This window comes from Lithobates pipiens, unplaced genomic scaffold (assembly GCF_037356315.1).
Source record: "Lithobates pipiens isolate NorthernLeopardFrog02 unplaced genomic scaffold, aLitPip1_a1.2 Scaffold_30, whole genome shotgun sequence".
Classification (NCBI taxonomy): domain Eukaryota; kingdom Metazoa; phylum Chordata; class Amphibia; order Anura; family Ranidae; genus Lithobates; species Lithobates pipiens.
The window spans coordinates 26304899-26319608 of record NW_027507791.1 but is presented as its reverse complement, the minus strand read 5'-3'; the positions used below and the strand labels follow the sequence as shown (position 1 = coordinate 26319608).

Genomic DNA, 14710 nt, shown 5'->3' with positions numbered 1-14710 from the left:
CCCTGTCCTGGTGCCGTAGTTGCACAGGTACTCATTGATGGCCCTCTGCTGCATGTGCAGCCGCTGCAGCATGGCCAACGTTGAGTTCCACCTGGTGGGCATGTCACATATAAGGCGGTTCTTGGGCAGGTTCAACTCCTTTTGGAGCTCAGCCAGCCGAGCACAGGCATTAAATGATCAGCGGAAATGCACACAGACTTTCCTGGCCTGCTTCAGGACATCCTGTAACTGTACCTGCCCAAGAACCGCTGCACCACCAGGTTAAGGACGTGAGCTACACAGGGCACATGGGTCAGTTGTCCCTGTCGGAGGGCGGAGAGGAGGTTGGTGCCATTGTTGCAAACCACCATTCTTGGCTTAAAGAGGAAGTAAACCCTGATGGGTTTACTTCCTCTTTTTTTCCCTGCAAAGGTAAAGCATAATGGACTACTATGCATCGCATAGTAGCTCATTATGTGTCACTTACCTGACACAGGAGCCAGCGAAGTCGCCGCTGTCCCCTGTAGTCCGCCGCATCCATGTTGGTGGTGGCGTCTCGCAGCTCCGACGAATCACAGCGGCTCAGCCGCGATGACGTCACTCCCGCGCATGCGCACGGGAGTCGCGTCTCGCAGCTCCGCCGCTGCCATACGGCGAAGCCGCGATGAAGTCACTCCCGCGCATGCGCACGGGAGTCGACAAATTTGGCAAATCCATTCTTGGATTTGCCGCATTTAGTGCGCCTGCGCGCCGCTGTCTACGGCGCATGCGCCGTAGACAGCGGTGCCCATTTTCGGGCAAATATCTCCTAAACCATATAGGTTTAGGAGATATTGCTTGGACCTACAGGTAAGCCTTAATCTAGGCTTACCTATAGGTCCAAGTTGTTTGGAAGGGTTTACTTTCTCTTTAAGCTGGCGTGGCGTCAACCACCTCTCGGCCTGCCCCTGCAGAGCTGACAAAACATCCACCCCAGTGTGGCTCCTGTCCCCCAAACAAACCAACGCAAGCACGGCATGGCATCGTTTTGCCTGCGTACTTGCGTAGCCCCTGGAACGCCTACGGAGCACCGCTGGTTCTGAGGACAGAGCACTGGAAGAGGCCATGGAGGAATAAGAAGAGGAGGGGGTGGAGGAGAGAGGTGTGTCACAATCAATAGTAGCATTTTGGAGGCGTGGTGGCGGAACAACCTCCAACACTACTGCACCTTGTCCTGAATCCTTCCCAGCTGCCAGAAGAGTGACCCAATGGGCCGTGAAAGACAGGTCCCTGTCCATGCCTGCTGGACCATGAGTCAGTGGTAATATGCACCTTACCGCTGACCGCCCTGTCCAGCGAGGCAAGGACATTGCCTTCCACATGCCGGTAGAGAGCCGAAATCGCCTTCCGTGAGAAAAAGTGGCGTTTGGGGACCTGCCACTGAGGAACCGCACATTGTACAAACTCACGGAAGGGGGCCGAGTCTACCAACTGAAAAGGCAGCAGTTGAAGTGCTAGCAATTAGCCAAGCTAGCATTCAACCGCTGGGCATGTGGATGGCTGGGAGTGAACTTCTTTCGCCGGTCCAGCAGCTGGGGCAGGGACATTTGCCTGCTATAATCGGACGTGGATGTACCACTAGCAGAGTTCCCGGAAGCACTTGGCTGTGACACACCTAATTCTACACCTTCATTCCTCTCAGAGCAGGTTTCAGAGAGGACTGAAGGTCTAGTGGGGTTGGAGATGCCAGCTGATGAGGAGCAAGGAGAGGTCCGCTTTGTTCTTTGGTGTGGGTCTTTGAGGTACGCTTGCCAACGAGCTGCATGGCAGGTCAACATATGTCTGGTCAAGCATGTGGTGCCCAAGCAGCTGATGTTTTGGCCACGCGAGATACGCTTGAGACATATGTTGCAAATAGCAGCGGTGCCATCTGATGCACTCGTCTCAAAAAAGGCCCACACCAAAGAACTTTTAGAATAACGCGCAGAGGCAGCGCCCTGCACAGGCGGAGCTCTGCGGTGTGATTCAGTTGGTGGGCTGCCCCTAAGCTGGCCCCCGGAGGGCATCCTGCCTCGTTGGACATGTGCCTCCTCCTCCTCCTCCCTCCTTCCAGGCACCCACGTGGAGTCAGTGCCCTCATCATCCCCTCCATCTTCATCGCTGGAGCAAACCTGGCAGTATGCTGCAGCTTATGGAACATGACTGCCAGATTGTTGTCCTTCTTGAGCATCCCCTCTCTCTGCGCTCACGCTACTGCCTTCCTCTAGCTGAGTATCATCATCAGAGCCTACAAAACACTGGGCATCCTCCTGGAGCATGTACCCAACACTGTGCTCAAAGAGTTCAGGAGACTCCTCAGGAGGACGTGGTGGGTCTAGGGAAGGAGTTACTGATGATGACATTGAGACGAGGGAAGACGATGCGTTGGCAGCTGCTTTGCGACTACCCTGAGACTGGGTGAGAGAGGATGAGGAGGATGAAGAGGGCTTGGTCATCCACTCTACCAAGTCGTTGGCATGTTGTGATTCAACACGTCCAGCTGCCGAAAAGAAGGACAAGCATGTCCCATGGCCACGTGCTGATGACAATGCACCGCGTCCACGACCAGCACTGTTGTCTCTAGACACAGAGCCTGCTTGCCCTCTTTTATCGGCTCGCGCCTGTCTGCTTCTCCTTGCTGGCCTTCCAGACATGGTAATGGCCTGAAGGGAGTTGGGTAAAACAGCAGTTGGGTAGTGTATATTGTGCTGGAGGCACACAACACCCACTAACTCCTGCAGATGCCTTTATTATAGAACACCAGAGATAAAGGGGTATACTGTAATTGAGTCACACAACACCCACTAAGCCCTGCAGATGGCTCTATTAGAGAACAGCAATAAAGGGTAGATACAGGTGTATATTGTGCTGGAGGCACACAACACCCACTAACTCCTGCAGATGCCTTTATTATAGAACACCAGAGATAAAGGGGTATATACAGATGTATACTGTGCTGTGCTGGAGGCACACACAACTTCCAATAACTCCTGCAGATGGCAAGTGGGTTCAAATAGAGAAGAGCTATGTAGGTGGATATAGTGATGTGTACTGGGTAAAGAGCACGCAGACAGCACGCACAAGCTCCTAACACTACTGACTGCAAGCTCTATTATAAAAGATATATCGCTAGCTATATAGGTGAGGTGAATATAGCGGTGTATACTGCGGTCAGGGCACGCAGACAACAACCACTACAGAAGAGCAAGATCGAAAATCGGCTGATAATGATCGGTGTATACTGTGTTGAAGGTACACAGAACACCCACTAACTGCTTCAGACGCCAACACACTACACAAGGCCGCAGCGCTGGCGGCCTTATATAGTGTGGGGCGTGTACTACACAGCCCGAGCTATGATTGGCCACAGGCATCCTGCCTGTGGCCAATCATGGCTCTCCTCGCTGCTGGCGCTGTGATTGGCCAAGCATGCGGGGTCACAGTGCATGCTTGGCAAATCATGAGCCAGCAATGCACTGCGATGACGCAGTGCATTGTGGGCCGTGAGCGCCACACGAATTTGGTGCGAACGGCCCATAACGTTCGGAATTCGCTGAACGGGCGAACAGCCGATGTTCGAGTCGAACGTATGTTCGACTCGAACACGAAGCTCATCCCTAGTTATTATGTATTACTATATATTACTATGTGTTATTATGTATTACTATGTATTACCATGCACTACTATGTGTTACTATGTGATGAAGATGGTGAGTAAACAGCGAGGTGTGCAATGTCTTCTGATTCCTCGGTGACCTCACTCGCCCATCACAGAAACATTATTTATTTAATTTCCTTCATCAATCTACTTATCTTCTCTTTATCACATTGGGGTGATATATGTGCAGAGGGTCACCCCAAACTGTTACATGTATGTGCAAAGCGACACCCCTAGATGGTGACATTGGGGCAATATATGTACAGAGTTACACCCCTAGATGGTGACACTGGGGTGATATATGTACAGAGTTACACCCCTAAATGGTGACACTGGGGTGATATATGTACTGGGATACACCCCTAGATTGTGACATTGGGTTGATATATATACAAAGAGATACCGCTAGATGGTGACATTGGGGTGATATATGCACTTGGATACACCCCTAGATGGTGACATTGGGGTGATATTTGCACTTGGATACACCCCTAGATGGTGACATTGGGGTGATATTTGCACTTGGATACACCCTTAGATGGGAAATTGGGGTGATATATGTACAGAGAGACACCCCTAAATGGTAACATTGGGGTGATATACGTACAGAGAGACACCTCTAGATGGTGACATTGGGGTGATATATGTACAGAGAAACACCCCTAGATGGTGACATTGGGGTGATATATGTACCCCTGAATATAGTGTAAAGGATACAGGTCTCTTCATACACTTGAATGGTGGCCAAGTCTCCCTCCAGCCGGATGATCTCACCCACAAGTTCTGAATGACCGACTCGAACCAACTCATACATGGCTGCCCCCGACATCTGCGCTGCCGTCACCACTGCCAGGGAAGAAATGTACATATTATCCCGTCCAAAACTCAGCTCTGGGTACAGAGCCAGCATGCTGGATATTTTCATGCACTCCAGGGATTCTACCCATAAGAAGTATTTCAAACCCTTCCCATGGAAACATTGGTCCATACACAAGACCAGCCAGACTGTGCGGAATGCTATATGCTCTGTGCGGCATGTACTATGCTCTGTATGGCATGCAGTATGCTCTGCGTGGCATGTAGTATGCTCTGAGCGGCATGTAGTATGCTCTACGTGGTAGCTGTATGCTCTTTAAAGCATGCATTATGCTCTGTGCAGCATATAGTATGCTCTATATGGCATGCAGTATGCTCTGCGCAGCATGTAGTGTGCTCTGCGTGGCATGTAGTATGCTCTGCATGGCATGCAGTATTCTGTGCGTGGCATGTAGTATGCTCTGTGTGGCATGTATTATGCTCTGCTTGGCATGTAGTATGCTCTGCGCGACATGAAATATGCTCTGCGCAACATGTAGTATGCTCTGCACAACATGTAGTAAGCTCTGCCTGGTAGCAGTATGCTCTTTACGGCATGCAGTATGCTCTGTGCGGCATATAGTATGCTCTGCGCAATGTCTGAATATAGGTTTTCTCCACAATTCCTGGTTTTCAGCAGAGGGAGAAGAACCGGAGGAAGAACTAGAGGAAGAAGACAGCGGAGGGAGAAGAACCGGAGGAAGAACCAGAGGAAGCAGACAGCGGAGGCAGAAAACCCGGAGGAAGAACCAGAGGAAGGAGACAGTGGATGGAGAAGAACTGGAGGAAGAATCAGAGGAAGAAGACAGTGGAGGGAGAAGAATTGGAGGAAGAATCAGAGGAAGAAGACAGTGGAGGGAGAATAAGAGGAAGCAGACAGCGGAGGCAGAAAACCCAGAGGAAGAACCAGAGGAAGGAGACAGTGGATGGAGAAGAACTGGAGGAAGAATCAGAGGAAGAAGACAGTGGAGGGAGAAGAATTGGAGGAAGAATCAGAGGAAGAAGACAGTGGAGGGAGAATAAGAGGAAGCAGACAGCGGAGGGAGAAAACCCAGAGGAAGAACCAGAGGAAGGAGACAGTGGATGGAGAAGAACTGGAGGAAGAATCAGAGGAAGAAGACAGTGGAGGGAGAAGAATTGGAGGAAGAATCAGAGGAAGAAGACAGTGGAGGGAGAATAAGAGGAAGCAGACAGCGGAGGGAGAAAACCCAGAGGAAGAACGAGAGGAAGGAGACAGTGGAGGGAGAAGAACTGGAGGAAGAATCAGAGGAAGAAGACAGTGGAGGGAGAAGAATTGGAGGAAGAATCAAAGGAAGAAGACAGTGGAGGGAGAAGAATTGAAGGAAGAATCAGAGGAAGAAGACAGCGGAGGGAGAAGAACCATAGGGAGAATAAGAGGAAGCAGACAGCGGAGGGAGAAAACCCGGAGGATGAACCAGAGGAAGAAGACAGTGGAGGGAGAAGAACCAGAGGCAGAATAAGAGGAAGCAGACAGCGGAGGGAGAAAACCCAGAGGATGAACTGGAGGAAGGAGACAGCAGAGGGAGAAGAACTGGGGGAAGAACTAGAGGAAGGAGACAGCGAAGGGAGAAGAACCAGAGGGAGAACCAGAGGAAGCAGACAGCAGGGGGAGAAAAACCGGAGGAAGAACCAGAGGAAGCACACAGCGGAGGGAGAAGAACCAGAGGGAGAACCGGAGGAAGAAGACAGCAGAGGGAGAAGAACCAGAGGAAGAACCAGAGGAAGGAGATAACGGAGGGAGAAGAACCGGAGGAATAACCAGAGGAAGAAGACAGCAGAGGGAGAAGAACCAGAGGAAGAACCAGAGGAAGAAGACAGCGGAGGGAGAAGAACCAGAGGGAGAATAAGAGGAAGCAGACAGCGGAGGGAGAAAACCTGGAGGATGAACCAGAGGAAGAAGACAGCGGAAGGGGGAAGAACCAGAGGCAGAATAAGAGGAAGCAGACAGCGGAGGGAGAAAACCCGGAGGATGAACCGGAGGAAGGAGACAGCGGAGGGAGAAGAACCAGAGGCAGAATAAGAGGAAGCAGACAGCGGAGGGAGAAAACCCTGAGGATAAACCAGAGGAAATAGACAGCGGAGGGAGAAGAAGCAGAGGGAGAACCAGAGAAAGCAGACAGCGGAGGGAGAAAACCCGGAGGATGAACCGGAGGAAGGAGACAGCGGAGGGAGAAGAACTGGAGGAAGAACTAGAGGAAGGAGACAGCGGAGGGAGAAGAACCAGAGGGAGAACCAGAGGAAGCAGACAGCAGGGGGAGAAAAACCGGAGGAAGAACCAGAGGAAGCACACAGTGGAGGGAGAAGAACCCGAGGGAGAACCAGAGGAAGAAGAAAGCAGAGGGAGAAGAACCAGAGGAAGAACCAGAGGAAGGAGATAAACGGAGGGAGAAGAACCTGAGGAATAACCAGAGAATGCAGACAGCGGAGGGAGAAAAACCGGAGGACGAACCAGAGGAAGGAGACAGAGAAGGGAGAAGTACCAGAGGAAGAACCAGAGGAAGGAGACAGCGGAGGGAGAAGAACCAGAGGGAGAACCGGAGGAAGAACCAGAGGAAGCAGACAATGGACAGAGAAAAACCGAAGGAAGAACCAGAGGAAGAAGACAGCTGAGGGAGAAGAAGCAGAGGAAGAACCAGAGGAAGCAGACAGTGTGGTGGGAGAAGGACCGGAGGAAGAACCAGAGGAAGAAGACATCAGCTGAGGGAGAACAGGCGGAAGAACCAGAGAAAGAAGACAGTGGAGGGAGAAGGACTGGAGGAAGAACTGGAGAAAGAAGACAGCAGAGATAGAATAACCGGAGGGAGAACCAGAGGAAGAAGACAGTGGAGGGAGAAGAACCAAAGGTAGAACCAGAGTTAGAAGACAGCAGAGGGAGAAGAACCGAAGGAAGAACTGGAGGAAGAAGACAGCAGAGGTCAAAGAACTGGAGGAGGAACTGGAGGAAGAAGACAGCGAAGGAAGAAGAACCGGGGGAAGAAGACAGCAGAGCGAGAAGTGGAACAGGTGCATCTGAGCTACTACCTCCTGTGCAATGCCTGGTGAGCCTCAAGGACACAGCACTCAGCCTATGAAGTCTCTGTAAACTTCCATATAGTGCATGCAAAAAAGTAGAAAGGCTGGTGCTATAAAAAAGAGGAAGAAGACAGCGGAAGGAGAAGAAACATAGGAAGAAGACAGAGAAGGGAGAAGAACCGGAAGAAGAAGACATCAGCGGAGGGAGAAGAACCAGACAGGAAGGAGAAGACATCAGTGAAGAAAGAAGATACGTTGGCGCTACGACAGGGGACATTTTTAATAAAGGATTTTGTCAAAAACCTGTGTACTGTTTTTATTTTTGACACTTTTTTGGGTGAATGAGTAGGGATACAATGTACCCTATACTCATTAACATAGGGGGGAAGCCAGAAACTGGGGGCCCCCCTTGATAAAGGGGGCTTCCACATTTCGATAAGCCCTCCACTGACCAGGGTTGTGGGGAAGAGGCCTTTGTCCCTATCAATATGGGGACAAGATGCTTTGGGGGTGCCAAAGCACCCACCCCCCCATGTTGAGGGGATGTGACCTGGTATGGTCCAGGAGGGGGAGCACTCACTCGTCCCTCCTCCTTTCCTGACCAGCCAGGCTGCATGCTCAGATAAGGGTCTGGTATGGATTTGGGGGAGGTGTTTTTTTTTTAATTTTGGTGTGGGGTTCCCCCCTCAAGAATCATACCAGACTCAAAGGGTCTGGTATGAATGAATCAAAGTCAGATCCTGTTCATTAAAGTCAGATGTAGGACCTGATGTCACAGGACAAAATTGGATCCACAGTCGTTATGACTGTCATGTCGTACCAGTGTGAACCCAGCCTTAGATCTTCTCTCTGTTTGGCTATCCTCAGTTATACCGGTTCAACCTCACTGATTGGATGCCATAATAAATACCTGGTCCAGACACCCCATGGACAAATCCCAGCATGCTCTCCTCTTCTTCATCGCTGATTCTTGGCAGTTTTGAAAAATCCATCTTCGTACACCCTACAGATATAGAAGCATGTAATTAGCATCACAGTCATTACTATGGATCCTAGAGGTATTATATTATATGGGGGCTGGGAGTAGGGATGAGCCGAACACCCCCTGGTTCGGTTCGCACCAGAACTTTCGAATGGCCCCCAAATTCGTACGAACTTTAGAACCCCATTGAAGTCTATGGGACTCGAACGTTCGAAATTAAAAGTGCTAATTTTAACGGCTAATATGCAAGATACTGTCCTAAAAAGGGTACATGGGTTAATGCATAAAATGTTTTAAAAAATGGCCGTTTTGGCGGGAGCACTGATTTTAATGACGATTAAAGTGAAAAAAAAAGTGAAATATTCCTTTAAATATGGTGCATGGGGGGTGTCTGTAGTATGCCTGTGAAGTGTCACGTGTTTCCCGTGTTTAGAACAGTCCCTGCACAAAATGACATTTAACGGAAATAACGTCATTTAAAACTGCTTGCGGTTTTAATGTTATATCTGGTTCCTGCAATATGGTTGAAAATCATTGAGAAAAATGGCATGGGGAGCCCTCCCTGCCCATTACCAGCCCCTTTGGGTCTTGTACGCATATTAAGGGGAATCCCGTACTCATATTAAAAAAAGGAAATGTGTGTGGCCCCCAGGCCCTATATACTCAGAACAGCAGTATACAGGCGGTGCAAACAAGACAGGGACTGTGTAGGTTTGTTGTGTTATGTTTAATCTGTTTGTAATTTTCAACTGGTACATTTTTAAAGTGTAGCTCCAGTCAAAAAAACAATTTTTAAGCTTTTTGGAAAACATAGGGAAGGGTTATCACCCCTGTATAATTTGTTTTGTCGTCCATCTTTTTTCATCTCACTTGCTGTTGTCTCCTTCTGTTTGCAAGTAGGAGATGTTTGTAAGTTGGATGTTTGAAAGTAGGGGCCTGCCCTATATGCTCTGCAGAAATGGCGGAACAAGGTGTTTGTTTTGCCACAACACTGTAAGCCCTGAAAGTAACTCTTGGTGGGCGCTGGAGCGCCCCGGCTGTGAACGATTATATCAAGAATTGTAATTACATGCCATTGTTGAACAGTGGTAGAAAAATTGACCTTTGGTGGTTGTGGTGCTGGTGCCACAACACTATAAGTCCTCACAGTTACTCTGGGTGGGCACAGGAACGGGCCCTTCTGTGAAATATTATATCAAGAATTGTAATTACATGTCCCTGTTAAACAGGGGCAGAAAAATTGGGCCTTAGGCACTGGTGCTGGTGCCACGACACTGCAACCTCTCCCATATACTCTAGTTTTATTGCAGGAATTAGCCTTGCTGCAAAGCATTGCATCAAAAATTGTAATTAAACGCCCCTGTTAAACAGGGGCAGAAAAATTGGGCCTTAGGCGCTGGTGCTGGTGCCACGACACTGCAACCTCTCCCATATACTCTAGTTTAACCACTTGACCACTGGGCACTTAAACACCCTTAATAACCAGACCAATTTTCAGCTTTCGGTGCTCTCGCATTTTGAATGACAATTACTCAGTCGTGCAACACTGGACCTATATGAAATTTTTGTCCTTTTTTTCACACAAATAGAGCTTTCTTTTGGTGGTATTTAATCACCGCTGGGTTTTTTTTTTTTGTGCTATAAAAGAAAAAATACCGAAAATTCTGTAAAAAAACGAATTTTTCTTTGTTTCTGTTAGAAAATTTAGCAGATTAGAAATTTTTTCTTCATAAATTTTGGCCAAAATTTATACTACTACATATCTTTGGTAAAAATAAGTACAAATTGGTGGATATTATTTGGTCTTTGTGAAAGTTATAGAGTCCACAAGCTATGGTGCCAATATCTGAAAATTGATCACACCTGAAGGACTGACGGCCTATTTCAATTCTTGAGACCCTAACATGCCAGAAAAGTACAAATACCCCCCAAATGACCCCTTTTTGGAAAGAAGACATTCCAAGGTATTTAGTAAGAGGCATGATGAGTTTTTTGAAGTTGTCATTTTTCCCCACAATTCTTTGCAAAATCAAGATTCTTTTTACTTTTTTTTTTTTTTTCACAAAATTGTCATATTATCAGGTTATTTCTCACACACAGCATATGCATACCACAAATTACACCCCAAAACACATTCTGCTATTACTCCCGAGTATGGTGATACCACATGTGTGAGACTTTTACACAGTGTGGCCACATACAGAGGCCCAACATGCAGGGAGCGCCATCAGGCGTTCTGGAGCACCCAGGACAATTCTGACATTTCTCTCCTACATGTAAAAATCATCATTTATTTGCTAGAAAATTACATAGAACTCCAAAACATTATATATGTTTTTTTAGCAAACACCCTGGAGAATACAATGGTGGTCTTTGCAACTTTTTATCTCGCACGGTATTTGCGCAGTAATTTTTCGAATGCTTTTTTTTGGAAAAAAAACTGTTTTGTGCTTAAAAAAAAAAAAACACAGTAAAGTTAGCCCAATTTTTGCATAATGTGAAAGATGAAGTTACGCTGAGTAAATAGATACCTAACATGTCACTCTTCAAAATTGCACACGCTCGTGGAATGGCGGCAAACGTCGCTACTTAAAAATCCCCATAGGCGACGATTTACATTTTTTTTACTGGTTATATGTTTTGAGTTACAGAGGAGGTCTAGGGCTAGAATTATTTCTCTCGCTCTAACGTTCGCAGCGATACCTCACATGTGTGGTTTGAACACCGTTTTCATATGTGGGCGGGACTTACGCATGCGTTCGCTTCTGCATGCGAGCACATGGGGACAGGGGCGCTTTAAAAAAAACATTTTTTTTTATTGTTCATTTTACTTTATTTATTTTAGTTTGACATTTTTTTCCCCAAAAATAATTTTTTTGATCACTTTTATTCCTATTACAAGGAATGTAAACATCCCTTGTAATAGGAATATGGCATGACAGGTCCTCTTTACAGTGAGATGTGGGGACAATAAGACCCACATCTCACCTCTAAGCTGGGAAGCCTGAAAAAAAAAAAGATTCTGGCTTTGATCGTATTAGCGATTCGGTAGAAGCACCGGAGGGCGGAGGGCGGCGGGAGATGTCTATGGCTGGGTATTGCAGGGTATCACCGACTATGGCTGGGTATCTCAGAGCATGGTGTTGCAGAGTACTGCGTTGCAGAGCATTGCAGGGTATTGGCGGGTGTTGCAGAGCATTGCAGAGTGTTGCAGGGTATTGGCGGGGGTTGCAGAGCATTGCAGAGTGTTGCAGGGTATCGGCGGGGGTTGCAGAGCATTGCAGAGTGTTGCAGGGTATCGGCGGGGGTTGCAGAGCATTGCAGAGTGTTGCAGGGTATTGGCGGGTGTTGCAGAGTGTTGCAGGGTATTGCAGAGCGTTGCGGAGTGTTGCAGGGCATTGCGGAGTGTTGCAGGGCATTGCAGAGTGTTGCAGGGCATTGCAGAGTGTTGCAGGGCATTGCGGAGTGTTGCAGGGCATTGCGGAGTGTTGCAGGGCATTGCGGAGTGTTGCAGGGCATTGCGGAGTGTTGCAGGGCATTGCGGAGTGTTGCAGGGCATTGCAGAGTATTTGCAGGGAATTGCAGAGTAATGCAGAGTATTTGCAGGGAATTGCAGAGTAATGCAGAGTATTTGCAGGGAATTGCAGAGTAATGCAGAGTATTTGCAGGGATTTGAGGGGTTAATTTTCGGTGAGCAGCGATGTGGGCACTGCAGATGCAGCCCACATCGCTGCTGACACCGATCTCTTCCCCCTCCGCTGTACCGATCGGTACAGAGAGGGGGAGGGAGGAACCGGCGTCATAACATGACGCCGGCTTGTTTACAAGTGATCACTCCGTCATTTGACGGAGCGATCACGTGGTAAACGGCCGCGATGAGCGGCCGTTTACCGTGATTCGTGATGCGCCGGGTCCACTGGACCCAGCGGTCACGGATGCTCTCGTGTGCGCGCCCCAGGGGGCGCGCGAGAGCAGAATTCTAGGAGGCCGTTAATTAACGGCCTCTTAGAGTTAAACAACCGCCCTGATGCCGTTAATCGGCAATGGGCGGTTGTTAAGTGGTTAATTGCAGGAATTAGCCCTGCTGCAAAGCATTGCATCAAAAACTGTAATTAAATGCCCCTGTTAAACAGGGGCAGAAAAATTGGGCTGATGGCATCACCCAGAACCAGAAATGTTCTTCCAACATATCAGCGGAGGAGGAAGAGGATAGACAATCAACATAACAGGACAGTCACTCAGCATCAGCATAGGCAGTCTTGAAGGGATGTGATATTTCAAAAAAAATTATTCGGTTACATCAGCTTCAGGTGCTTGGTAGCTGTGGGTAATCCAAGACTGATTCATCTTGATGAAGGTCAGTCGATCAACTGATTCGGTGGACAGGCGCACCCTGTGATCGGTAACAAAGCCACCAGCAGCACTGAAGGTGCGTTTCCGAAAGAACGCTGGATGCAGGACAGGCCAGTAGCTCAATTGCATGCTGTGCAAGCTCTGGCCAGTGATCCATCCTCAAGACCCAGTAAGCCAGAGGATTTTCGGTGGGAAAGGTATCCAAGTCTGACCTTACCCCTAGGTATTCCTGCACCATGTAAATCAGACGCTGGCGATGGTTGCTGGAACCGATCATACCTTGGGGCTGCGGACTAAAAAATTGTCTGAAAGCATCAGTCAGACGGCCACCTTCTCCACCGCTCCTTCTGACCGATGCCTCAGCAACACGTTGTCCAGGACCAGGAGTTTGTAACCTCCCAGTCTCTGGGAACGCGTTGCACAGACCTTTCTGCAAGGCCTCCCGGAGATGTCTCATCCTCTGCTCCCTCTGCGATGGCAAGATAAGGTCGGCAACCTTACCCTTGTACCGTGGATCAAGGAGAGTGGCCAGCCAGTAATGGTCCCTCTCCTTGATTCGAAGAATACGAGGATCCTTCCGCAGGCTTTGCAGGATCAGGGAGGCCATGCAGCGTAGGTTAGCTGAGGCATTCGGTCCGGAGTCCTCTGGGCCACTAAGGACAACATGATCCACAGCTACCTCCTCCCAGCCACGTACAAGTCCACGGGTTTCTTGGGACTGTAAATCATCCCTACAAGACTGCTGTTGCTGCTGATGCTGAGTGCCAGCCTCCACCTCTATGCTGACACAATCATCCTCCTCCTCCTCTTCCTCCTCCTCATCCTCTTCCTGTGTGATGGGTGGCACAGCAGGAACACTGTCTGGATAAAGGGGGCCTTGAGAGGCAAGGAAGTCCTCCTCTTCCTGCCTCTGTTCTGCCTCAAGTGCCCTGTCCATTATTCCACGCAGCGTATGCTCCAAGAGGTGGACAAGAGGTGCAGTGTCACTTATGCATGCACTGTCACTGCTCCCCATCCTTGTGGCCTCCTCAAACGGTGACAGGACAGTGCATGCATCCCTGATCATGCCCCACTGGCGTGGTGAGAAAAAAACGAGCTCCCCTGACCCTGTCCTGGTGCCGTAGTTGCACAGGTACTCATTGATGGCCCTCTGCTGCGTGTGCTGCTGCAGCATGGCCAACGTTGAGTTTCACCTGGTGGGCATGTCACATATAAGGCGGTTCTTGGGCAGGTTCAACTCCTTTTGGAGCTCAGCCAGCCGAGCACAGGCATTAAATGATCGGCGTAAATGCACACAGACTTTCCTGGCCTGCTTCAGGACATCCTGTAAGCCCGGGTACCTGCCCTTGAACCGCTGCACCACCAGGTTAAGGACGTGAGCTACACAGGGCACATGGGTCAGTAGTCCCTGTCGGAGGGCGGAGAGGAGGTTGGTGCCATTGTCGCAAACCACCATTCCTGGCTTAAGCTGGCGTGGCGTCAACCACCTCTCGGCATGCCCCTGCAGAGCTGACAAAACATCCGCCCCAGTGTGGCTCCTGTCCCCCAAACAAACCAGCGCAAGCACGGCATGGCATCGTTTTGCCTGCGTACTTGCGTAGCCCCTGGAACGCCTACGGAGCACCGCTGGTTCTGATGACAGAGCACTGGAAGAGGCCATGGAGGAAGAAGAAGAGCAGGGGATGGAGGAGAGAGGTGTGTCACAACCAATAGTAGCATTTTGGAGGCGTGGTGGCGGAACAACCTCCAACACTACTGCACCTTGTCCTGCATCCTTCCCAGCTGCCAGAAGAGTGACCCAATGGGCCGTGAAAGACAGGTAACGTCCCTGT

At 49.3% G+C, this 14710-nt stretch overlaps 1 protein-coding gene across 2 annotated transcripts in view; it reads right to left on the bottom strand.

Annotated features, from left to right (window-relative positions):
- The window catches only part of LOC143942470 (V-type proton ATPase catalytic subunit A-like), a 75817-nt gene that overhangs the window by 42933 nt on the left and 18174 nt on the right, over positions 1-14710 (bottom strand). For both annotated transcript variants that reach the window (XM_077463779.1, XM_077463780.1), the window contains exons 2-3: positions 8454-8546; positions 4373-4501 (exon numbers count right to left, since the gene is read on the bottom strand). In XM_077463779.1, coding sequence (XP_077319905.1) covers positions 4373-4501; positions 8454-8546 — 222 coding nt within the window. The remainder of the gene's footprint in view (positions 1-4372; positions 4502-8453; positions 8547-14710) is intronic.